This window comes from Herpailurus yagouaroundi, unplaced genomic scaffold (assembly GCF_014898765.1).
Source record: "Herpailurus yagouaroundi ecotype Mexico unplaced genomic scaffold, PumYag 77, whole genome shotgun sequence".
Taxonomy (NCBI): Eukaryota; Metazoa; Chordata; class Mammalia; order Carnivora; family Felidae; genus Herpailurus; species Herpailurus yagouaroundi.
The window spans coordinates 12122993-12146940 of record NW_024412388.1 but is presented as its reverse complement, the minus strand read 5'-3'; the positions used below and the strand labels follow the sequence as shown (position 1 = coordinate 12146940).

The window sequence follows — 23948 nt, the reverse complement described above, 5'->3', positions numbered from 1 at the left end:
GGGAGACACAGAATCCGAAGCAGGCTCCAGGCTCCCAGCTGTCAGCACAGAGCCCGACGCGGGGCTGGAACCCACAAACCGTGAGATCATGACCTGAGCCGAAGTCGGACGCTTAACCGACTGAGCCACCCAGGCGCCCCGAAAAAGCAATTTCTAACATGAGGCACATCCACAGACCTCCTGTACTGGGCATGGAGTCATCAACCAGCAACAGTTCAGGGTGGTGGAGGCTGGAGGACCCGGGGAGAGGCTGGGTTCGAATCCCTCAACCGATTGGTTCACGCATTTATTGGACAGTCATGTGCCAGGCACAGGTGCTACCACAGTGTACAAAAGAACTTGGCCTAGGGGCGCCTGGGTGGCTGCGTCACTTAAGTGTCCGGCTTCGGCTCAGGTCATGATCTCGCAGTTCATGGGTTCTAGCCCCGTGTCAGGCTCTGTGCTGACAGCTCAGAGCCTGGAGCCTGCTTTCGATTCTGTCTCTCTCTCTCTCTCTCTCTCTCTCCCCCCCCTCCTGTGCTTTCTCTCTCTCTCAAAAAAAAAAATAATAATAATAAATAAATAAATAATTAAAAAAAAAAAAGAACTTGGCCTCTGCACATGTACCTTGTAACCTGGTGTGAGAGGTGAACAGACGGAGCGAATCTCCAAGGTCATGAGAGAAGAGCACCCACACCCACTACCCGCTCCCCAAGTATCTGCCGCCTCTGCTTGGGTCCTTTAGGGCCAGGGGAGTGGGTAGAAGCAGCACAGAGAATCTGGGGGCCAGGACACGAGAGTGGCAAGCTCTGGGGCCTCTGTTTCCCCTTTTTGTCAAGTGTAGGGAACAGCATTTCTGCCACGTGTTTCTGCCTCTCCTACCCTAGTGGGACTGTGCCTGGAGCAGGCAAGGGCTAAGGGAGGGCAGGGAGGGCTGTGCTGGCCCCCAGGGCCCACAGGGCTCCAGGTAGCAGAAGCCCCTGCTATTCGGTGATAGACCCTGGAGAGGGGGTGGCAGATATTCATTCATTTGCCAAACCAGCACCGGCGAGCAAATGATACACGAGACATATTGAGGTCCTGCCTAATAGGATTCAGAGTCCAAGGGCTAGGCGGCTGTGGGGTGCCTGACTGGGGGCAAGGAGACCCCCATGTCCTCCCAGCCTGAGCCCCTGCCCCAGGTTCAGGCAGGGCTGAGGACTGCCCCAGAGGCAGGAACCCACCCCACCCCCATGCAGGCTCTCCCGGGAGAATTGAGCGCACGTTCATTCATTCCGTTAATGTTTACCGAACAGCTGCTCTGAGCCTGGCGCTGTGCCTAATGAGCATCAACAGGGATGAGCGAAAACAGACTTTGTCGCCGTCTTGCTGTCTTCGTGTGGCGCACAAGCTCATGAGCTCATCCGGGAGAGGAGCAGGATTCACATGGTCACAGACATAGGGCAGCACGACAGCTGTGAGCAGTAGAGCAGAAAGTGCTCAGGGGCGGAACGGGGAGAAAGGGAAGGCTCCCCTGAAGAAGGGAGGGTTTGCTCTATAACCGGGAGGAGGCAGACCTCACCAGGGTTCCAAGAGGAAGAAACGGCTTGAGCAAAGGTCCTGGGGCAGACAGAGGAAGGGGTTTAGTGAGAGATTACCAAAAGGCCATTGTGGCTGCACGGAACCAGGAGGCAGAGCCAGACGGAGGGGAAGGGTAGGGTCCTTGGGGGCCACAGGGGAATGCAGCCTTGATTCCAGGCACCATGGAAACCAGCAGAAGCTTTAAGTACAAGGGGGCCAGTGTCAGAGGTGGGTCTGGAAGGGCAGGCCCCACGTGGGAAAGCCTAGATTAGAGCTGATTACAGAGTCCAGGCAAGAGCTAATGGTGGCTTACAGCACAGCGGAGAGAGCGGCCCCATGTGAAAAATACTTGTGAAGCAGGATTAGAGGCCGGGTGCTGGATTGGACGCAGGGGCTGAGAGCAAGAGAGGAAGCCTGAGTAATGGAAGGGTGCTGGGACTGCTCCCTAGACGGGAACCTCTAGGACAGCCAGGTCTGGGGGAGGGTCAGGGGTCATGAATTTGGACTTGGATCCGCGGAGACATGCATGGGGCCAGGCCTGGTAGCCTGTGGCCCGAGGTCTGCAATGCAGGTTATGGAAGCCAGCCCCCAGCCTGGAACTGGCTAAGAATACCCAGAAGGCAGAGCCAGAGAGGCAGGAGGGAAAGCAGGCCCGGAAGGCTGTCCTGGACGGTAGGAGAAGCCGGAGGGGAGAGCTGAGTCGCGGCGGGTGTATCGCCTTTAGGAGCCTCAGTTTCCTCCTCTGTGAAACGGGGTAACACGTCCTCCAAAACCCACCTCACACTAGACTCCAGCCCAGACGTGCGGAGGAGGCTGGAGAGGCGTCCTGCCCGCCAGAGGTCGGCGCAGACGTGAGGACGGCTCCTGGGGCGCCTCCCCCAGGGCCGCCCCCGAAGCGGGCTGGAGACCCGCACGCACGGCGGGCGGGCGGGGCTCGCGTTAGGACCCAGCGGCTCCGGGACTGGAGGGCGGGCGTCGGCCCGTCGGGGGCCCGGAGGGGGGCTCAGAGCGGGCGCAGGGGCGGCTCCGCGGGCGGATTCGGAGCGGGTGGCGGAGTGACCCGGCCAGGTAGGCGCGGGCCCGGCGGCGGGAGTGGCAGGGCGGCGCTCGGGAGTGGGGGGGGGGGGGTCCCGGGGGGGGGGGCTTCCGTTCGCCCCGGGAGGCCGGACTTTGGCGAGCGGGTTGGGGGCGTCGGCCGGAGCCGCCGGGCTAGAGCGGCGGAGAGAGAGACAAAGGGAGACCCGAGACCGGGAGGGCGTGGGGAGCCGCCGAGCAAGTTCCGTGGCTGATTGTTCCCAGCTGTGCGGCGGCGGCCACCTCTGGTCCCCTCCGGCCGCACCGCACGGCGGCTGGCCTCCCCGCGGGGCAGTGTGGGGGCCGGGCTCTGAGTAGGCCCCGCTCATTCCCTCCTGCCCACGAACACCTCGGGGTGGGGTCCCCAGCTGCGGAAGGGGCCGGAGGGGGGCCGCCTTCTAGGCAGGTCCTGGCCTCCCCCACACCCCAAAATCCGTAGTCTAGACAGCAGTGCTTGGAGATGTGGCCCCGGGGGAGGATCCAGGACTCCCGCGCCCCTTGCCCTGGGGGCCCCTCGCCCCCAGTAAGCCTGGGCCTGGGTGCCAGACCTTCCGGGGGAGGAAAAGACCCCATGCAGGAGGCTGTGAGGCCCAGGAGGGGCTTTGGGGACAGACAGCCCCCACCCCACCTCTTAAGGCCTCTTAGGCCCCAACTCAGGGCCTCCTTCTGAGTGGCGACAGCTCCAACTGGCCTGGCTGCCACTAACCCCGTGGGGACAAGGAGGGGATGATGAGGCCTTGCGGGGAGGTACAGGGAAAGAGCTCCAGGTCTTTGGGTCCCTCCTACTGAGAGAGGGCCAAGGGATTTCGGGATAGGAACACCGGGAGCCCGCGGTCCCCTGCCTCTGGGGCAGCCTGAGTGGTGGGTCTCTTCTCCTCCACCCCACCCCACCCCCAGCTCAGTGAGGAAGGGAGATGGAAAATGTATGAGCCGGGCAGGGGGTCCCGGAAGGTTCTGGATTGGGAGCGAAGAGGGACAGATGCCTGCGCGTCCTTCCTCTCTCCTTAGACGCCCTGTGGCAGTTAGGTCTCCAGTTAGCCGTCTGGAAGACGTCCCTTTGTGTGGTGGGAGGGGCCTTCCTGGATGGGTGAGCCCATGGACTCTCTCCCAGCGCTCCAGGCGGAAGGCTGATGCCTGCCCCCCCACTGAGCTGGGACCTGTAGACCCTGCCAAGCCCACTGTGTGGCCAAAGGCTGGAGTTCTTGAACCCCCAGAGCCTGGTGAAGGCTGTGGACCACTGCCCTCTCCCCCCAGAATTGCACACACAACACTTGCCGTACAGTGTTCAGGGGTTCAGAGCCTCTGGGCTGGGTGACATCACTGTCCCCTCCAGCTCTGCCCTTCTAGGATCCAGAGAATCTCTCCTCAGACTCCACCCTGAGCGTTTCCTGCTGCTGCAAATAGACCTTAGTCTCGTGAGCCTGTGGTGAAGACAGCCAGGTCTTAGGAGGCCTGGAGGCCTGGCAGGAGAGGAATCTTCTGGGGGTGGGAGCCCTGCCCGGGCCTGGCTTGCCCTTCGGCCCCTGGGGCCCATGCATGCATGTGGTTCCCCGCAGAGCAAGACACTCGGGGCCCAGGGGCTAATTGGGAACAGGTGGTGGGGTTGGCAGACGCTGCAGAGTCGGGGCTATGATGGTGGCCGAGAGGGGCTGGGGTCCTGAGGATGGGCCCGGGGTCAAGGGTTTCCATGATCAGTGCACCAGGCACCGGGAGGTGCTGAATCGGAAGCGGGCACGGCTGCGGGCCAGGAGAGGGGGGGCTAGAAACGTGCCCTCGGTGAGAAGGGCAGGGTGGGTTCTGTCCGCTTGTAAGATCAACTCTGGAGCGAGGTTGGGGGCCTTGCGACTTGGGACCTGAACACCCAGTGGGCCCTCGGGGACGGCCGATGTAGACCCCGCCCCCGCTCCACCCTACTCCCCGGCACTCCCTATGCCTGGCTTCTGTTCCCAGCACCCCCTTCTTCACCGGGCTAGATGCAGGGGAGCAGAGGTGGGCTCCACAGTCCTGGGTGAGTGGGTCCAAGCTACAGCCCGCCCCCCCACCCCCTCCAGCTGTCCTGACACCAGCCCAGACTGCCTCACCGCGTAGCCATGAGAGCTGCCTACCTCTTCCTGCTGTTCCTGCCTGGTAAGTGGCTCCTGGGGTCGGGGGCTCCCCTTGTGTGGCTGGGGGTTGGGAGCTGGCAGTGAGCCTTTATTGTGCCCCGTGGCCAGCACTCAACTCCCCGGTCCCGGGACCTCCTGGACCACAGACTGTACTGGCCAACCCCTCCCAAAGCATGAGCCTCCCCAGCCCTCACCCCAACCCTCCACAGCAGCAGCCAGGCAGGGAGGCCTTCCAGGAGGAAGCCGATGTGTAGGAGGGGGAGGCACCCGAGGCAGGGAGTCTGTAGGTCTGGGTTCTAGACCCATTTGGAACCCAACCCCAACCCCAACCCCCTCCCCACCCGCCATGCAATCTTGACTTTGGAGTGATCCCTATTGGTGAAATGAGGAGTTATCCATAGGGATCAAAGGCCCTGCCATAGCTAACATTTATTCATTTAACAGATACTGAGTTCCTACCATGTGCCACGCACTGGGCTAGACCCTGGGGTACAATGATGACCTGGGCAGACATACCCCTGCCTTCTTGGTGCTGCCCGTCTAGAGAAGGGAGGCTGCTATATCAAGTAGGCGTGATAAATGCCAGCGTGTTGAGCATGATGGAAATAAACAGAGGAACTGGATGGAGAGGGTGGGTAGGCCGGGGACGACCTTTTGGCAGAACTGAATTTTTAGCTGAGATCTGAAGGAGGAGAAGTTAAGCAGGATCACAGGCCTAGGGAAAGTCGAGTGCAAAGGCCCTGGGGCAGACAGGAGTGAGGCTAGCAGGGGAAGACAGGCCAGAAAAGGTCTGTGAGGTGCCCAGGAGCCGGCTCTGGAAGGGCCTCTGTAAGGGTCGAGGAAGGAGTTTGGATCCCTTGGGCTGTAGGATCTTAGGGTCTTACCGGCCTGCCCTTGGGACCTCTACCTGTCCTCCCAGAAGTGCTGTCCTTCCCTGCAGGGCACCCCCTCATGCTTTGCTTCCTCACAGCGGGCCTGCTGGCTCAGGGCCAATATGACCTAGACTCTCTGTCTCCGTTCCCGGAACACGTCCAGTACACCCACTACAGTGACCAGATAGGTAAGGGACTTGCCCCCCGCCCAGCCCTCCCCACACCCGGCCACATCATCAAGGCCTGGCTCCCAGGTGTGCACGACGCAGCTGGGGACCAGGTGGGGAAGGGTGGTGGGAGTCATAGGGGGTGGTCCTGGGTGTAGCCATGACCCCCTGTGCCCCCCGAGACTGGGAGCTCACCTGACCCCCGGCAACCTCGCATTCATCTTTGTTCTTAGACCAACCGGACTACTATGATTATCAAGGTAAAGGGCTGGGGTGGGGCAGGCGGCGGGGGCGGGCAGCTGAGCGCTGGGGTGGAGAGATGGAGTGGACCCCCTTGTCGCCCGCCCCCCGACTCAGAGGTAACTCCTCGGCCCCCTGCGGAGCAGTTCCAGTCCCAGCAGCAAGTCCAGCAGGAAGTCGTCCTGGCCCCCACCCCAGGTAGGCTGCCGGCTCCTGTCAACCCTGGGAGCGGCGGGTCTGTGCCGGGGCGGGGCTGGTGCCCTGAATGGACCCCTCTCAGTGATGTCTGCCTGCTCCTCTCCTGACACCAGCACCAGGAAATGCGGAGACAGAGCCCACGGAGCCTGGGCCTCTGGGTAAGAGCTTCCTGACAGCTGGAGAAACAGAGGCACGGCCTCAGAAGCGGGGGTAGAGCTGATTGCAGCGCTGATGGGACAGAGACAGACAAGCCTTTTGCTTTTGCCGGGCCGATGGCAGGGTCGGGGGCTTGCAGACAGGCCAGTGCTTTAGGCAACCGCAGGGCCCCCCCGGGGAGCTCTGGGAGACGCCCCCCTTGCCCCCCCCCTCCCCCCCGCAGTTGGTCGCAGCCTCAGGAAGGGCCCTCCACCCCCAGACACTGGGAAGAGGGAGGGAGCGTGCTGGGGGCTTCCTGCCTGCCTGCCAGCCAGCAGGAGTGGGTGGTGCTCGTGGCCAGCGAGGCAGAGAGGGGACCAGAAGCCCAGGCCAGCTGAGCCAGCCCCCGTGCCGCCCCCACCGAGAGCCGGAGACGGCCAGACCGTGCAGGCTGCTCTCGCTCGCTCCCGTGAGCTCAGTGTCCGTGTGTGCTCCTCCGAGCCCGGCCCAGTTGGTTGGTGTGGACTTGGGTGACCGTTGTGTGCGGGTGCGGTTGTGTTTGAGCTTATGCCCGTTCAGGTGCATGCCTCCAAGCGTGGTTGCAAACTTGCGCATGTATGCATATGTTGTATAAAATCGGGCAGCCCTGGGAGCCCCAGCAATGCTGTCTATGCTGTGTGTGTGTGCGTGCGTGCGTGTGTGCCTGCGCTGTGCCAGAGGGTGCAGGGCGGACCTAGACCCCGCGATGAGAGCCAGTCTCGGTGGGCATCGTTGGGGGCTACGCTACGCCCAAGCTGCGGCCCCTAGTCTGATCCTGCCCGTCACCCAGACTGCCGTGAGGAACAGTACCCGTGCACCCGCCTCTACTCCATCCACAAGCCCTGCAAACAGTGTCTCAATGAGGTCTGCTTCTACAGGTGAGCACAGGCGGGGTTTGGGGGGCAGGGCAGGCAGCCACAGTGCCCCCCGCCCCGAGGTGGGACTGTAGGGGAGCATGAGCCCTGAATTGAACTCCACTCGGGTGAGCCCAGGCCTAGGGGCGGGGATGCGTGGAGCCCCCCTGGTGGGGTCGGGGGTGACCCCACTGTCCTGGCTCCACCCCCCAGCCTCCGCCGCGTGTACGTGGTCAACAAGGAGATCTGTGTCCGCACGGTGTGTGCCCACGAGGAGCTCCTCCGAGGTAGGGAGGCCTGCACCCCCACACCTTCCCCCTCCCCACACCCACTCGCCGCTTCTTCCTGTCCGTCCACCTGGTGTTTATTAAACCCGTGTTCCGCACCACGGCCACTTCCAGGGGGCTCCTGAACTCCCTCCCGGCTGCTTCTCCTCAGAACATTCCCTGTCCCGGGATCGGGAAGGGGCCGATGGTTTCCCATGACCAGCCTCTCCCTGACCCCGACTCCTTGCCCCCCGCAACAGCTGACCTGTGTCGGGACAAGTTCTCCAAATGTGGCGTGATGGCCAGCAGTGGCCTGTGCCAGTCCGTGGCGGCCTCCTGTGCGAGGAGCTGCGGGGGCTGCTAGGGCGGAGCCAGCACCCCAAGCCCTGGGCCTTCCTCAGATCTGGGGCCCTCGGGCCCTGCCTCACCTGGTGCTTTTCTCCCCAGCCTGACATTCCTTTTATCCTGTAAAAAGTTAGTGGACTGTGGCCCTGGGGGTTTGTCTCAGGCCCCTCCCCCAGCCTGTGGCCACCCCTGGGGCACAATGGGGGCTCCCCACGGCCCAGTTTTCGCTCCCAGAGGAGGGGCATCCCAGGCCTCTCGGTGGGACCTGGGCCTCTGATGTGCCTTCTCAGTCCCTCGAGGACAGTCCCCCTGCCCACCAGCCCCTTTGAGGTAGGCTGTGCCCCTCACCCCAGCCGGTCTGCTTGGACTTCCTACAGCTCCCGGGCATAGACCACCTTTGTTTTATACAAAATTAAATTGTTTTTACAAAAGCTTTAGTCATTTCTCAGTTGGGAGCACAGAGCGGGTGGCCAGGTGTCTCTGACACTGCCTGTCCTCATTGAGAGGCTGCCTGGCCCCTTGGGGAGAAGGGACCGTTCAGGTGACCTGTGGCCTTGCCTCTGCGGTCCCAGTCCTGCCTCCTCACCCACCAGCTTCAGCTGACCGCACCCCCCGCCCCAGAAAGGTGGATCATGACCACTGCCCCCTCCAGGTCCTGCGTTGGGGGCGGGGGGGGGGGGGCACTGCAGAGGGCTGCATTGGAAATAGAAGGTTCAGGTTCAGGGATACAGCTTTCTCATTGGGCTGCTCAGTGAGGGCGTGAGTGTCCTGTCATCAGAGGCATGCAGGCCAAGACGGGAGGCCACCCATGTGGAGGCGCAGAGGTGTTTATAGGGTATAAAGCAGGTCATGGGAGGTGGGCTCTGAGATCCGCCTTTGGGGGGAGGGCTGCGAGTTCGGGGGGGGGCAGAAATAGAGGCCCAGGCTCCACGTGAGCGATCAGCACGCAGTCCTGTTTGCCTTCCAGACAGGCCCACGTGGCGGGCACAGGTAATTTCGCCACCTTACGGACAGGAAGCCCAGAGGCATTAAGTGACCCACCAAGGAGCCACAGCTAGAAGTGGCAGGGCGGGGGGGCACCACCCGACCCCATCAGACTCCACGGAGACGAGTACTTTCTCCTCGGAGTCCCTGAGCACCTGCCACGTGTGCCTCCTCATAACCACCGTGAGGCACGTTCCCAGTTTATAGATGAGCAAACCAAGGCTCTGAGAGGTCACGCAGCTTTGCTAGGCTCACTCAGCGGAGCCAGGGCAAGACCCACGTTCACTCCCAGGCCCGCACACTGCCTGAGAGGCCTGCCACGGTGCAGAGGGTGGGCCCAGTCCTAACGAGGGGCCAGAGAAAGGGGCCAGAACGCTGTGGCTGGAAAGAGCCGGGCTGTGCAGTTTGGGCCTCAGCAGCCCCGTCTGTTACATGGGATGGGTGGTGCGGGACCCTGGAGACCTCCCCACGCCAGCATCCTGTGAGGCCGGAAAGTTCCACGGGCCTTTCCAAAGACCCCATCTCCCCCTGCACCCCTGCCCCAGGCCCCCTGTGTCTCCCCACCCATCTCTCGAGTGGAGGAAGGCACACTGAAGTAAGGGGACACATCTGTACAAACCATTTTTAGAAAACGGGGTCTTTTGTTACAAAAAAAACAACAGTTCTGAACAGTTAACATTGTAAAAAGGTATAAAAATACAGGGACTCTGAGGAATTTCCCGACAAACACTCTGAACTAAGGCGGAGAGATCTCTGGGAAGCCAGGGGAGGGTCTGGGTCTCTGACTCCCAGGCACCGCTCCTCTTTCCCATGAGCCCATGCTCTAGGGCCAGCCAGGGGCAAAGGGGTCTCCCTGACCCCCTGGCTTTGGCTCAGACACTCAGGTGACCTGGCTGCTCATCCCAGGGGTGGGGACTGGACTGAGGTGGGCCCCGGATGCCGCTAAGAAGCTGCTACCGGAGTCCCTGGCGTCCAGCATGGCCACCTGGCTCCTCCCTACCCTGAGCCGAGCTCTGGGCCAGGGGGCCACCCAGGAAGGGGCTCATTCCCCTGGGGGGCCGGAGGTTTGGGGGAAGGATGCTGAGCTCCTCCGGAGCTCCTGCTGCAACTGTCCCTTCAGTGTGGACACCTGGGAAGAAAGAGAAAGTAGGGCCAGCCTGGTCCCCAGCCTGATACCAGAGAAAGGGGCATGTGGCTGCAGCTGGGACCCCAGAACGGACCCAGTCCTGCCCGCTTCAGGAAAAAATGGGTCTCATTAAACACCAGGGTGCTTCCTACCCCTTCCGTCCCGACCCACGTGGCAGCTGCTGACTGCTCCTTGGCATCTTGTCAGGAGCCACCCGTCCCCACTCTCATCACTTAGGCAGGCCTGGCACCAGCCCCACCAGGGGTGCCTGTGACCCAGGCCTGGCCCTACCCAAGCAGCCTTGTCCTGCACACGTCAGGTCAGGGATGGCTGGGAAGGAGTCAGGGACTAAGCAGGCCAGGAAGGGTCATCCCTGGGACTTCTGCTGTTGCTCTAAGGAAAAAGGCTCCCTCTTTCCTCCGGGATGGTAGCTTGTCGGGATAACCTAGGCTGGGGCTGCTGAGGCCACGTGTGCCACCCAGGAGACAACAATGAGGACAGTAGAGCCACAGCACGGGGACGCAGTTCCAGTGACATCACTTGAGCCCGTGTCCAGCCATGACGGAGACCAGCACAGATCCCCTGGACCACTTCGGTCCTAGGTGCCGCCGACTGCTCACACCCGAGGTCACAGCCAGCCCTCTCCCGCTCCTCCCCCCGAGGGCGCTTCTGCAAAATCCTGGGGCAGGGCCAGAACCCGGCCAGGCCTGAGCACCTGCTCTTCCAAACCGCGCACGCGCTGCCGGTGGGCCCGCTCCCGAGCCTCCAGGGTGCGCTCTGTCTGCACCTGGGCACTGCGCAGGCGCTCCACCTCCCGCTCTACCTCCCGCTGCTGCTGCTCCGCGGCCTCCAGCCGGGCTGGGCTCTGGTCCTGCTCCAGTGCCACCACCTGGGCCTGCGGGAAGAGCAGCAAGTCAGGGGTGTGACCCTGTGGGGTGGGGGGGGGGGCGGGGCGGGCACTCCCAGGAATGGGAGCCTAAAAGTCCCCTCAGGACAGTGCAGGCGCGGGGAGCAAAAGGGATCCTGGTTGTCCCCCATGTTCCTGGCCCCCCGGGTCTGCGAATCCGGGGTCAGGGTACCTAGTGACCCCGCTGACAGGCGTGCACATGCGCACACCGTGCACACACGCGCAGACGTAGTCAAAGGTGGACACGCCCACATTCGTACCGGCCCCAAAGCAAGCACGGAAGTACTTAGCCCTTGGTCACAGGGACGGGTGCCTACGAGCAAAGCTCCAATACTCCTACATCTACAGACAGGAAGACTTCGGTACAGGAAGATACACACACACCTGGAACACGTTCCTGACACGCAGACTTGTCACATCTGTGCGCGAGTCACGTTACATGCAAAACACTCCCATGCACGCTCATGCCTCCATGTTCCACAACACGCAAACACACAGGCTCACACGCTAACCGGCATCTCTCTCCTCTCCACTCTGGGGAGGACCCCTCCCTCTAGGACCTTGCTCTGGGCTGTGCCCTGCAAGAGTCTGGGCTCGTGGGTTATGGAGGTTGAGGACCCTGGGCTGGCTGAGCCATCAGCAGCTCCTGGGAGGGTCTGGCACTCAGGCCTGGGGCAGGGGTGGGGCCCGGGTCCAGGGCTAGGGAGAGAGGGGGTGGCCAGGGGCTGGACCTCCAGCAGCTGGATCTGCCTCTGGGCCTCAGCCAGCTCCAGCTCGGCCCCCGTGAGCGTGCGGTCCAGGCGGCCCTTCTCGGCGCTCAGCCGCACCGTGTCCTCATGGCTGCGAAGCTTCTCGCGCTCCACCTAGGCCGGGAGAGGAGGAGGGCGTTAAGGCACCCGGGGGAAGGGGCGAGGGGGGCTCCCGTGAAGAGGGAGGGGCGCAGAGAGGGGTGTTAGGTTAGAGGCAGCAGGAGCAGGAGCCGGAGGGCACCTGAGGCCCCCGGCCCTGGGGACGTAAGGCCAAGACCCCGAGGAAGTGGGGGGACGGCGCCGGCGGCTCAGCCCACCTTGTCCAGCATCCTCTTGAGGGCCACCCGGTCCTTCTCCAACCGCAGCGCTGACCGCTCCACCTCCCGCTTCTCGGCCTCCAGCTGAGCGAGGGCTCGCTGCAGGCCGTCCAGGCGCTCCTGGAGCAGCCGCCGCTCCTCCTGCAGCTTCTGGACCGCGTTCAGGGCCGCTGCCTCCCCCTCCTGTCGCTGCCGCAGCACCTGCAGAAGCCGGCAGGCCCCTAATGCCTCCGGGCCTCGGTGCGTGTGCCTCTGAAGCTTGGGGATGGTGAGGCCAGCCTTGGCCCCGCAGGGGGGGTGGTGAGGCCCCCATCAGAGAACTATCACCCAAGGCCACGCTGTTCTCTGAGCCTCAGCTTCTCCATCTGCGTAATGGGGGCGCGGGTTGAATGAACCACGCTTCCTCACGGGAGGCTGGGCCCGGGTTCGGGATGAGGTGGGGATACGGAAGGTCCCGCTGCATCCTGAGGGCCTCGGCGTCCCGGGGACAGAAGGGGCCCATCGTGGCCCTCACCTCCTGAAGCTGTTGCAGCTGGCCCTCTGCCTCTGCCCGCTGCACCTCCAGGTCCGCCAGCTCGCCTCGCATTGTCTGCACCTGCTCACTCAGGGAGCTGCTCTGCTTCCGGGCCTCCGATAACGCCTGCCGAGCGGCCTCCAGCCGTTCCTGGGGGGCAGGGGCGTTTGATGCCAGGATGGAGCAAAGGCTCCCCTCTACTCTGTACCTCTGGGTCAGGGTTACAACCCACAAAACAGCCCCAAAATCTTATCTGGAGGGCGAGGCAGACAGCAGGCCTGGCCCACTGACCTGCATGACCCCGTATCTGGGTCCCTCAAGCCTATACCAGTAGGCGAATTCTTATTGCCCCCTACACCCCAAGCCCCCTCCTATTGGCCAATGCTCCTACTGGGCCCACCCGCCTCAAAGCGCTCATGGACTGGCTCCCTAGGGTTCCCAACTGACTGTCCTCCAAGGGCCCCTCCAAGCCTGCCCTTGTTGGCTCTCACTGGGGCCACCCCCGGCCAGGCCCTGGAACCCCCGTACTTGGAGAACTTGGCGGTCATGTTCACAAGCGGTCAGGGCCTTCTGCAGGTGCAGATTCTTGTCCTGGGTGCTGGTAAGGTTGGCGCTACTCTGGGCCAGTGCTTCTGACAGGCCCTGCGCCTTGTCCCGCAAGGCCCCCTCGCTCTCTTCCATCTTGGCCAGGGCCCCGTTCAGCCGCTCCACTGTCAGCTGCAGCGTCCCCGCCTTCACCTCACTGTCTGCCACCTGGCAGGAGGGCAGACAGGACAGTGAAGTGGCTCTGCTCTCACCCTGGCCTCCAGCAGGAACGGTGAACCCAAGCCAAGCTCCTCCCACCCCTGCCTAGGCCTTCATCATCGACCCTCATTGTTCCCAGGCGCTCCCACTGGCTCAGCCCACTGCAGCCTAGGCTCCGTCCCACTGCTGGTTTTAACTACCCTCACCCGGAGTGCCACAAACCCGGATGTCCCAGACCCCAGGGTCTCCTCCCCTGCCAGGGAGGAGAAAAGGTAACCACCACAATCCAGAAATGTTCTGTGTTCTTGACTTTGGTGGGTGCCCTTGTAGGACTAGCAGAGTAACTGAACGGTCTAGTTAGAGCTGAGCTTCCTGGCAGCCAAGGCAAAAAAGGGACATGAGTGAAGCCTATATCTCTAACTTGTCCCACATGTTTCCTAGGAATGAAGATTCTGGTGTCAAAGAGTCCTAAATTCTAATTTCGGCTGTGTCTCTTATTAGCTATGTGATCTTGGGTGATGGTAGCCCCTCTCTGTCTGTCTGTCTGTCCACCAAATGAGGATGATGCTTGCCTCGGGGTTGTTGGAAGTATTACGTAGTCCCCGTAAAGCACCCGGCGCTGAGCGTGCAGATGAGAAACCCGCAAAGGGTAATGGGGACCCACCTGTCTCTGCAGGGAGTCCACCCGATCCTGGAGGGCCTGGGCCTGGGCCTCACGGTCACTGAGGCCCAGGCGGCTGCGCTGCAGTTCCCCCTCGAGTGAGCGCCGCTGCAGCTCAAGCTTGATGGTGCGGCTCTCAGAGGCATCCAACACCTCCTTCAGACGCCGCTTGTCACTCTCCAGCTTCACCTCATTGGCCTTCATCTTGCTGATCTTCTCCTGCGGGTGGGGGAGGGGTCAGGCCCCAGCCGCCCAGCCACCCCCGACCCCGCACCTCCCACACCCTGTCAGGACCCCCAGGAGAAAGTGGGGAGCAGCCTCGAAGTGGCTGGCCCAACCCCTCACTGTGTGACCTGGGGCCAGCCTGTGACCCTTGCGAGGCCCTCCACCCCCCCACATGTTCACAGGATGGGTTGGCCTGAGGATCCCAGAGCGCTTTCTGGATCTGGCTGATCTGGCCTTTCTAACAGGCTCTGTGATCCAGGATTCTCCCTTCCTGCTCTGTGGCCCGACCGCACATCTGTGCAGTGGGGAGACTGCACGGGCCCAGGGGTACCACGAAGTGTTCGCAGAGCCCCGGGGTGGGAAGGGAGGGTGAAAAGGCAGATTCCAGGGCTTCCCTGTTCTGCTGCATCACTCCCCAGAGCCAGGCCCAGAAGCTGCATTGTGTGATCTGAGCTGAGTCAGGTAGGAGCCTTGGGCCCCCCCTGGTTTTAGGGCATGATGTTCCTCCCTCCCCCACATGGGGTCAGACAGTAAAAAGAGGCTTGAGGAGTAGGGAGAGGACAGGAAGACAGACTGAACCCCCCAAGCCCGGCCCCCTGCCGCCGTGCTCAGAGCCCCAACTCTGCCATGTCTGGGCCCGGCAGCCCCACTCTGGCCCCTGCCCAGCTTTGTTCCTGGCCTCCTCCCGCGGCCCCTGCGGCTGGGCCGGAGGCCAGAGCTGGAACCACAGACATAACAATCCAGCTCGAACTTGACCTGGAGCCAGAGACAGGGGGTGGGCTGTGGGGGCAACGATGGAGGGCCGGGGAGGAAGGGGGAAGGAGTGAGGGGACCTTTGGCATGAGGAGGGCTCAAGGCTTCGGTGGCCTGGACTGTCGCCCCCAGGGCCAGGGTGTCCTGCCCCGGGCGCACGCACCCGCGCGTACACACACACACACACACACACACACACACACACACACACACGACACATGTACACAGATGTCCCCCAAACACATATAAAAACCCCAGAACACCACTCATGTGGCTATACAGAGACAAAGGAAACCAACGTCCCCTGAACACCATATGTTAAGAGCATTCACGGGGCGCCTGGGTGGCTCAGCCAGTTCGGCATCCAACTCTTGATTCCGGCTCAGGCCATGATCTCACAGTTTGAGGGATCAGGCCCCGCATCGGGCTCTGCGCTGACAGTGAGGACCCCACTTGTGATTCTCTTTCTCCCTCTCTCTTTGCCCCTCCCCTGCTCGTGCTCGCTCTCAAAAACAAATAAACTTAAAAAAAAAAAAAAAGAGCACTTGTGTATCGTCTCTGGGAGACGATTGCTGGCCTCCCTCTTTTACGCAGGAGGAAAACGAGACCAGGCAGGCAATAAACAGCACGGCCGGGACTTGAACAGACTCTCTTCTGTCAGGCTCAAAAGCCCAGGCCTTTTCTTCTGCAGCCTGGTGACCTCAAGGAGGAGCGAGCGGGTGCGATCTGAACGTGCTTCCGGACAGAGTCACAGGCGGCTCACCTCAGCGGGTGCTGCAACCCAGGCAGACGGCAACGGAGACGCACACAGTAGGACCCCCAGACAGCCATTCAAGCTCAGGCGGACGCCCCCCTGCCCCCGCCGGCCCTCCGCTCCCGTCTACCTGGCTGGCCCGGAGCTCACTCTCGGTGGCCTGCAGGCTCCTCTCCAGGGCGGCCACCTGGTCCAGGGCGGCCCGGCGCTCCTGCTCGCTGCGCCGCACATTCTCCTCCTGCAGCACCAGCTCTGCCTGGGCCCCGCTCAGCCGCCCGTCCACGCGGCGTCGGGCTGCAGCACCCCAGCCCCGTCAGGCCCGGCCGGGCGCACCCCGAGACCCGAACCTGGCCACCAGATGGCCGGCCTGCCCTCCGCCCGCCACAGGGCCTGCCTCTCCGAGTCCTTGAGGGTCTGCCGGTCTGCACACGTGGAGTGGAGCTGACCAGGGAGGCACCCCCAGAGGAGACGGCCCCCATTCAGGTCACGGTGGGCAGGGCAGGGACGGAGTTGCCGCTCAGGCCAATCCCACACATCCCACCTCAGCGGCTAAGAGCACAGAGAGCAGGGAGCCGGGGGTGGGGGGGTCAAACTCACCTTCTGCACCGTCGGCCACAGCCTTCTGCAGCTGCCTCGCCCGTGAGGTGGCACTGTCCCTCTCAGCCTCCATCTCAGCCAGCTGTCGACTCAGGACACCGGTCTGGGCCTGAAGCTCATCCTGCGGCCCCGACGTGGGGCGGGGGAGGAAGGGAAGACCCCTGTTCTGACACCTGCAGCCCCTCGCAGGGCCCTCAGCCACCCGGTTCCCTACCCAGCGGCTCACACCCAGCCTCACCCGCTGCCTCTGGGCACTCCGCAGCTCCTGCAGGAACTCCCGGAGGGCCCCCCGTACCGCCTCCGGGTCCAGGTCTGGGGATGCCGGGGAGGTGGCAGGTCCTGGGGATGGTGGCTCGGACCCAGGGCTGCGTTCCAAGGGGCTGGGGCTGCTGAGCCCTTCGCCGCTTCCTGGGGGAGGCGGCATGCTTAGGGCTTCGGGAACCCGAGCCTCTCAGGCCTGGGTGGTGCTTGCGGGCTGCTTGCACACCTCACCCCCCTCACCCCCCCCCCCTCCGAGCCGCACCCAGCAGCTTGCAGGAGCTTCCCACCGCACGCTGGCCCTCACCTTCTTGCTTAACCCTTCCCTGGTCCCAGGCCCCTCGGGGTAAGCCCAACTTCCCTGCCGTCGTGCAGAGGCTCCGTTGCTCACCCTAGCACAGCCCTCTCACCTTTTACAAGCCGTCCATTCCACATGACCCTCGGCTCCCAAGTTCTAGAACATTCCCTCTTCCGGGACCAGGGCCTTCGTGCATGCTGTTCCCTTCTCTCCCCATGGCCTCTCTTTGGCTGGCCCATTCCATTAGATCTGCTCCCCAGACGTGTCCCTGATCCCAGGCTGGGTCATGAGGCTCCAAGGTCTGCCTCCCCGCCAAGACCAGGAGCACTGTGAGGGCTGCACACCCAGGGCCCAGTCCAAGAGTGGACGTTCCACCACCTCAACATCTCCCTGCTTCCTATCTGCCAGGCACTGACGGCCTATCCCACCTTCACGATAATTCTCTGAGGAGTAAGAACCTTCACAGGCTGGACGCGCTCAAAGCAGTTAAGCGATCTGCTTGGTCTCCAAGCTGGGAAGATCCCGCAATGGGATTTAGAACCAGGTAGCCCTACTTCCAGAAAGAGAAATGAACTCTGTCTGCTTGAAGAGGCCAGAGGGGCGCACAGAGACAGGGCGCCACCTGGAGGTCAGCATCGGAACCACAGGGCAGAGCGTCAACCTGCCCATAGCTTCCTCCTGCCTTAGCAAGTGACACCTAAGCTGCCCAACGGCTCCGTCAACAGCCACAGGACCTGGAGCAGGATGTCTACCCACTGCCCCCAAGGGCCCCTACCACAGAGTGGCCTGCAAGGATTACTCAGGCGTGTCCTTTGTCCTCACGTCCTCACCTCCCACTCGTCTGTACCTGTTCACTGCCCTGTGCCTGCTGTCCCCTCGGTGTTCACAGGGGAACTGCCAGTCAGGCACTCGTCCCTTGTCCTCGCCCCTTACTTCCACTTGTCCCTTGTCCTCAGAGTCTCCTCTCCCACCCATCCTTCCCCCACCTACCACCTCCTCACCGGGGCTCTCCATTTCCCACACAAACACCCCTACCCCTGCCCTTGCTGTATCTTTAAAAATTTCTGGGGCACCTGGGTGGCTCAGTAGGTTGAGCATCTGACTTCGGCTCAGGTCATGATCTCATGGTTTGTGAGTTCGAGCCCCGCGTCGGGCTCGGTGCTGACAGCTCAGAACCTGGAGCCTGCTTCGGATTCTGTGTCTCCCTCTTTCTCTGCCCCTCCCCTGCTTGCACTCTGTCTCTCTCTCTTAAAATTCTTTTTTAAATTTCTTTGCTGTGATAATATATATAACATACAATATGCTTTCCTAGCCATCTTTTTCTCAGGTTCTTAATTTTAATTAAATAACATTTAGTAACGTTATGGTTAGCAGGGTGTGTGTGTGTGTGTGTGTGTGTGTGTGTGTGTGTTTTAAGAAATCCCTTCCTGTCCTAAAGCCGTAAGGATATTTTCCTATGTTGTCTTTTAAAAGCTACAGTTTTGTCTTTTATATTTAATCTTCAAATCTATTTAGGAGTGCCTGGCTGGCTCAGTCAGAAGAGCATGGGACTCTTGACCTTGGGGTTGTGAGTTCAAGCCCCACAAGGGGTGTACAGATTACCTAAATAAATAAAAAACTTAAAAAAAAATGCAGTGCATCTAACTGAAATTGATGTTTATCTAAAAGGTGATGGAAGGGTCTCTTTCTTTTTTATTTTTCTGTATGGATTCTCAATTATCCAAATACTTTTGGGACTTTTGGGAAAGTCCATCACAGATAAAGCTTCCAACACAGATCAGGTTTCTTTGGACATGCAGGTCTGGTCCTTGACCACTCAACCAGTGTTGGTCTCAGTGGCACAGCACCTGAATTACTAAAACTTTATATTAACTTTTATCTTTGGCAAGGCAAGCCCCTACCCCTAGCCATGTAGTTCTTTTTCTTCAAGAGTGTGTTGGCTTTCTTGGTCTTTGTTTTTCCATAGATGTTTTAGAATTGGCTTGTCAAGTTTGACACACACAGAAAGAATTTTGCCGAAATACCATTCAATCTATAGATGAATCTGGAAGAACTGACATCTTTATAATAGTGAATTTGTTGATACATACAATCATTTCTCCTATTTAGGTTTCTTTTAACGTCTCTCAACATTTATGGCTGTCTCCATAAAAGTCATATTAGATTAGAATTATTTTTTCCTTGGATAGTAGACCTTATCTGTAAAGTCATCTAGATCTGGTGTTTTCTTTGGGGGAGAGATTTCTTATTGCCAGTATAAATGATATTTTATCAATTCTGCTGTTGGCAGTAAACAACAAACGTGTTCTGCTTCTGTTGATATAATAAAATATAATTAACTTTTGTATGTTGATCTTGTTTCCAACAACCTTACTAAAGCTTCTTACTTGTTCTAACAATTTGTTGTAGCTTCTCCTGTATTTTTTTACAAATTTTTTAATGTTTATTTATTTTTGAGAGAGAGAGATAGAGCATGAGCAGGGGAGGGGCAGAGAGAGAGGGTGACACAGAATCCAAAGGAGGCTCCAGGCTCTGAGCTGTCAGCACAGAGCCTGACACAGGGCTCGAACTCACAAACCATGAGGTCATAACCGGAGCCGAAGTCAGATGCTTACCTGCCTGAGCCACCCAGGTGCCCCCTCCTGTATTTTCTACATAGAAAAATCACGTGATCTGTAAATAGTGGCAGTTTTGTTTCTCCCTTCTTGAACCTTAAAACATTAATTCTATGTTTCTTACCATAGTGTACTGGCTAGGACCTTTGAGACTTCCAGTACAATATTAAATACAGGAGTCAAATGTAATATTTGCTGTAGGGTTTTGGAGAACTAGTTTATCAGTTAAGGAAACCTTTTTCTACTTTTCCAAGAGTTTGGATCATAACTGTATGTTGAATTTTATCAAATGCTTTTTCTACATCCATTTTGGTGGCCTTTTTTTTTTTTTTTTTTAATTTTTTAACGTTTATTTATTATTGAGAGACAGAGTGTGAGCAGGGGAGGGACAGAGAGAGAGGGAGACACAGAATCGGAAGCAGGCTCCAGGCCCCGAGCTATCAGCACAGAGCCCGATGCGGGGCTCGAATGCACAAACCGCAAGATCATGACCTGAGAGGAAGTCAGACACTTAACCGACTGAGCCACCCAGGCGCCCCAATGTGGCCTTTCTAACCAATTATATTCACATTGTTATGTGACCATCACCACTATCTGTTCCCAGATCTTCCATCATACCTATTTTGGGTTGAACTATGTCCCCCCCCAAATTCATTAGTTGAAGCTCCAACCCCTGGCACGTCAGAATGTGAGTTTATTTGGGAGTAAGCTTCTGGGAGATGTAATTAGTTAAGAGGAGGTCATAGTGGGGATGCCTGGGTGGCTCAGTCAGTTAAGCACTTGGTTTCAGCTCAGGTCATGATCTCAGTTTGTGGCTTCTAGCCCCGTATGTGGAGCCTGCCTCGAATTCTCTCCTTCCCTCTCTCTCTACCCCTCCCCTGCTCTCTCTCCCTCTCTCTCTAAAAAAAAAAAAAAAAAAAAAAAAAAAAAAGACGAGGTCATAGTTGAGTATGGTGAGCCCCTAATCCAGTATTATTGGTATCCTAACACAAAGGGGGAATTTGGATACACACACAAGAAGGCCAAGTGAAGCTTGGGTCCTGCTGCCACCAGCCTAGGAACTATAGGCAGCCAGGAGAGAGGCCTGGAACAGATCCTTCCCTAGAGACTTCAGAAGGAGCATGGTCCCACTGACACCTTAATCTGGGACTCTGGCCTTCAGAACAATGAGACACAAACTGAAGTTTAAGGTACTCGGTTTTGCAGCCCCAGCAAACTGACAGGTACGGCCTCAAACAGAAACTCTGTGCCCACTAAGCAGTTAACTCCCGAGCCTCCCCTCCCCCCAGTCCCTAGTGACCTCTAATCTACTTTCTACCTCTATACATGTGTCTCTTCTAGGTATTTCCCGCAAGCGTCCCTTTGCGACTGGCTTTTCACTTAGCATAATATTGTCGAGGCTCATCCATGTTGTAACACGGATCAGAATAGCATTGCTTTTTAAGGCTGAATAATATCCCTTTGTGTGGCTATGCCACATTTTGTTTATCTACTCATCTGTCGATGGACACTGGTTGACTCCACCTTTTATGATGCTCTGAATGGTTGGTGCACATGGTAATTCTAAGTGTTTTTCTAAGTTTTTTTTTTTTTTTTTTAAACCGTTTATTTTTCAGAGAGAGACCGAGCCTGAGCAGGGGAGGGGCAGGGAGAGAGGGAGACACGAAATCCGCAGCAGGCTCCAGACTCTGAGCCGTCAGCACAGAGCCCGATGTGGGGCTCGAACTCATGAACCGCGAGATCGTGACCTGAGCCGAAGTTGGATGCTTAACCGACGGAGCCACTCAGGCAGCCAGTAATTCTAAGTTTGTTGACGAACTGCCAAACTGTTTTCCACAGCAGCTGTGCTGTTTTACATTCTCACCAGCAATGTCCTTGAATGCATTTGTCCTCACCTATTCTCCAGCCCTTACTACCACCCAGAACATTCTCGATTTCATCTCTATATCACATTTATTGTCTGCGCCTCTCCCTAGACTAGAAACTCCCTAAGCGCAGAAACGCTAGTTTGTTTACTGCTCCATCCCATAGTGAAGCTGTCTTGAGCACCCAGCCAGCGCTTAATAAGTATTGCATAACTGATCGAATGTGATCCAGGGGTTCAATCTGTGGATTTGAAGAGGCAACAACTCAGTATCCCATAGTGAATTGCCCACGGTGCTAAGATTCCAGAGGTTCTATTCTAGGCCCTAGGAGTCAAGATAGAATCATGTCAGGCTGAGACAAGGATGCTCTCCAAAGGTGTGCTCACCCCTGCTATAGCACAGCGCGGACTTTCCCGGAGTCATCCACGGGGCCCTGGGAACAAATGGGACTGGAACGATTTCTGAAGGAGTTGCTGGAAGAGGTTTTAGGCCGGGTAGGTAACGGTCTGGTTGTGACGCTGGGGTCACAAGTCTAGTGTGGAGGGGTATCAAGCTAGGGGTGGGAGACTGATGGAGAGAGGGAGTGAGAATCAATTATAGAGGACGGAGCCTCAAAGTCTCAGAGGAGTCAGGGGCATTAAGAACAAGCACCATCAGGGGTGCCTGGATGGCTCAGTCGGTTAAGCGCCCGGCTTCAGCTCAGGTCATGATCTCACGGTTCCTGGGTTCAAGCCCCGCGTCCAGCTCTGTGCTGACAGCTCAAAGCCTGGAGCCTGCTTCGGATTCTGTCTCCCTCTCTCTCTGCCCCTCCCCCACTCGCGCGCGCTCTCTCTCCCTCTGAAAAACACTTAAAAAAAAAAAAAAAAGCACCAGCACCTCCTTTAAAATGAAGCAACCAGAGGAACACAAATCAGCGAAGGGGAAGAGCCTGGGCAGACTCCCCAAAGGGAAGGAAAGTGATATGGGGCGGGATTGAGACTGGTCCGGTAAAGGAGAGGCATGGCCCAGACAGCAGCCCACTCTCAGGCGGAGCCGACCTAATCGGGGGCGTGGCCACCGTGAAGCCCGCCCACCGCCCCGCCCTTTCCCTCGTGGCTCCACTCACCTCCAGCGGGCGCTCCCCGGGCCGGCGAGCCCGGCGAGGGCAGCGGGGCCGGGCTGGGAGTGCGCCCGAGGCCCAGGCCCCGACGCAGAGCTGAGCGCAGGCCGCCCAGCTGGGTCTCGGCTGCGCGCCGCTGCGCCTCCACGCGGGCCAGCTCGGCCTCCAGCCCTTGCGCCCGGCCCTCGGCCGCGCTCAGCCGCAGCCCCAGCTCCGCGGCTTCGGCCCGCACCGCCTCCAGCTTCAGCTCCAAGCTGCGGGCGTGGTCCAGCTGCAGCTTCTCGGCGCCGCGTGCCTCCTCCAGGGAGGCCAGCAGGCCTCGCTCGCGGGCCCTGAACTCGCCCTCTTGTTCCTGCAGCTTCCTCTGGGCTCCCTGGAGCTGGGTCGGGCAACGCAGGGAGGTGGGGGTCAGCAAGGCCACCCCCAACCCGACGCCCCGCCTCCCAGGCCCAGCCTGGAGCCCACCCACCCAAAAGTGGCTGGCACAACACCTGCTTCTTTAGTGGTCTCCACCCAGGCAGTTTGTGCAGGAATATCCACGGGAAAGTGGGAATTAACTACTAGAATCTTTTTTTCTCTTCTTTCTGTGTACATGCCTTGTAATATATACAATTTATTAGTAATAAACTAACAGCCCACACTTCCCTGGACAGGACTTATCAGTGCCAGGACTAAGAACTTTCCCAAAAAAACTTTACCACCATGAATCATCTCCATTTTACAAGGGGGGAAACTGAGGCACAGAGCAGCTGTGCCAAGGCCAAACTGCTAGTAAGCTCGGAGCCAGGATTCAAAGCCAAGCACAGTAGCTCCATGGCCGTTTTCTTTCTTTTTCCTTCTTCCTTCCTTCCTTCTTATGTTTTTAATGTTTATTTATTTTTTGAGAGAGAGATTGACAGAGTGTGAGCAAGTGTGAGCAGGGGAGGGGCAGAGAGAGAGGGAGACACAGAATCCGAAGCAGGCTCCGGGCCCTGAGCCGTCAGCACAGAGCCTGACGCGGGGCTCGAACCCACAAACCGTGAGATCATGACCTGAGCTGAAGTCGGACGCTCAACCGACTGGGCCACCCAGGCGCCCCTCCAGTGGCGGTTCTTCCAACCATTAGGCTGTACTGTCTCTCAGTGCACATAACTTATCGATAAATCACACAATGGGGCATGTACTAAAAAATTATTTCTGATGGAGTGCATGATCCCACACACCCCCCTCTGGTTTAGAGGATAAATCAACCACTCACAGCCATCAGCTTCACTAGAAACCACCATTCACAGAGACCCTGGATGCCAGGACTTACGCTAGGGCCCCCATCCCATCAGTGCTCTGAACCACAGAGAGGTTAAGTGATTTAGTCAAGGTCACACAGTAGATGCACTAAAGTGACAACAGCCAGAAAAGCAGAATGGAAAGAGTATAGGCTTGGGAGTCAGACAGACCTGGGTGGCTGTGTGATCTTGAGTAGACCCCTTGACCTCTCTGAGCCTAAGTGTCTGGTTCTCTGTGAAAAATGGGGTAAGAGAGCCTGCCTCATTAGGCTGCTGAGAGAATCAAACAAGGTTATGTCTACAGAGCTCCCCCTACCCCCCTCACCCCTGCTACACAGTTCCCGCAGCTGTTATTACTATTATACCTGGAGAAGAATCTCAAGGAG

At 59.0% G+C, this 23948-nt stretch overlaps 2 protein-coding genes across 5 annotated transcripts in view; one reads left to right on the top strand and one right to left on the bottom strand.

Annotated features, from left to right (window-relative positions):
- The first annotated feature begins 2505 nt into the window (after positions 1 to 2505).
- MFAP2 (microfibril associated protein 2) lies at positions 2506 to 8265 on the top strand. 2 transcript variants are annotated; one of them, XM_040462551.1, is made up of 9 exons: positions 2506 to 2607; positions 4665 to 4740; positions 5659 to 5778; positions 5991 to 6017; positions 6115 to 6195; positions 6309 to 6353; positions 7160 to 7247; positions 7437 to 7510; positions 7750 to 8265. In XM_040462551.1, the coding sequence occupies exons 2-9, from the start codon at positions 4704 to 4706 to the stop codon at positions 7851 to 7853; spliced, it is 576 nt and encodes a 191-aa protein (XP_040318485.1). In that variant the 5' UTR covers positions 2506 to 2607; positions 4665 to 4703; the 3' UTR covers positions 7854 to 8265. The 2 variants fall into 2 exon arrangements, with proteins under 2 accessions (XP_040318485.1, XP_040318488.1); XM_040462554.1 differs by having other exon boundaries at positions 2507 to 2607; positions 5689 to 5778.
- Positions 8266 to 9414: 1149 nt separating this feature from the next.
- Positions 9415 to 23948, bottom strand: part of CROCC (ciliary rootlet coiled-coil, rootletin) — a 45389-nt gene continuing 30855 nt past the window's right edge. The window contains exons 27-37 of one of the 3 annotated variants that reach the window (XM_040462497.1): positions 22307 to 22679; positions 16404 to 16573; positions 16166 to 16286; positions 15699 to 15862; positions 13840 to 14055; positions 12960 to 13184; positions 12432 to 12581; positions 11918 to 12118; positions 11583 to 11714; positions 10660 to 10839; positions 9415 to 9947 (exon numbers count right to left, since the gene is read on the bottom strand). In XM_040462497.1, the coding sequence (XP_040318431.1) occupies positions 9861 to 9947; positions 10660 to 10839; positions 11583 to 11714; positions 11918 to 12118; positions 12432 to 12581; positions 12960 to 13184; positions 13840 to 14055; positions 15699 to 15862; positions 16166 to 16286; positions 16404 to 16573; positions 22307 to 22679 (2019 nt within the window). In that variant the 3' untranslated portion in view covers positions 9415 to 9860. Of the gene's footprint in view, positions 10840 to 11582; positions 11715 to 11917; positions 12119 to 12431; positions 12582 to 12959; positions 13185 to 13839; positions 14056 to 15698; positions 15863 to 16165; positions 16287 to 16403; positions 16574 to 22306; positions 22680 to 23948 lie in introns of all 3 variants that reach the window. The other 2 variants (XM_040462504.1, XM_040462513.1) reach the window with 2 other exon arrangements.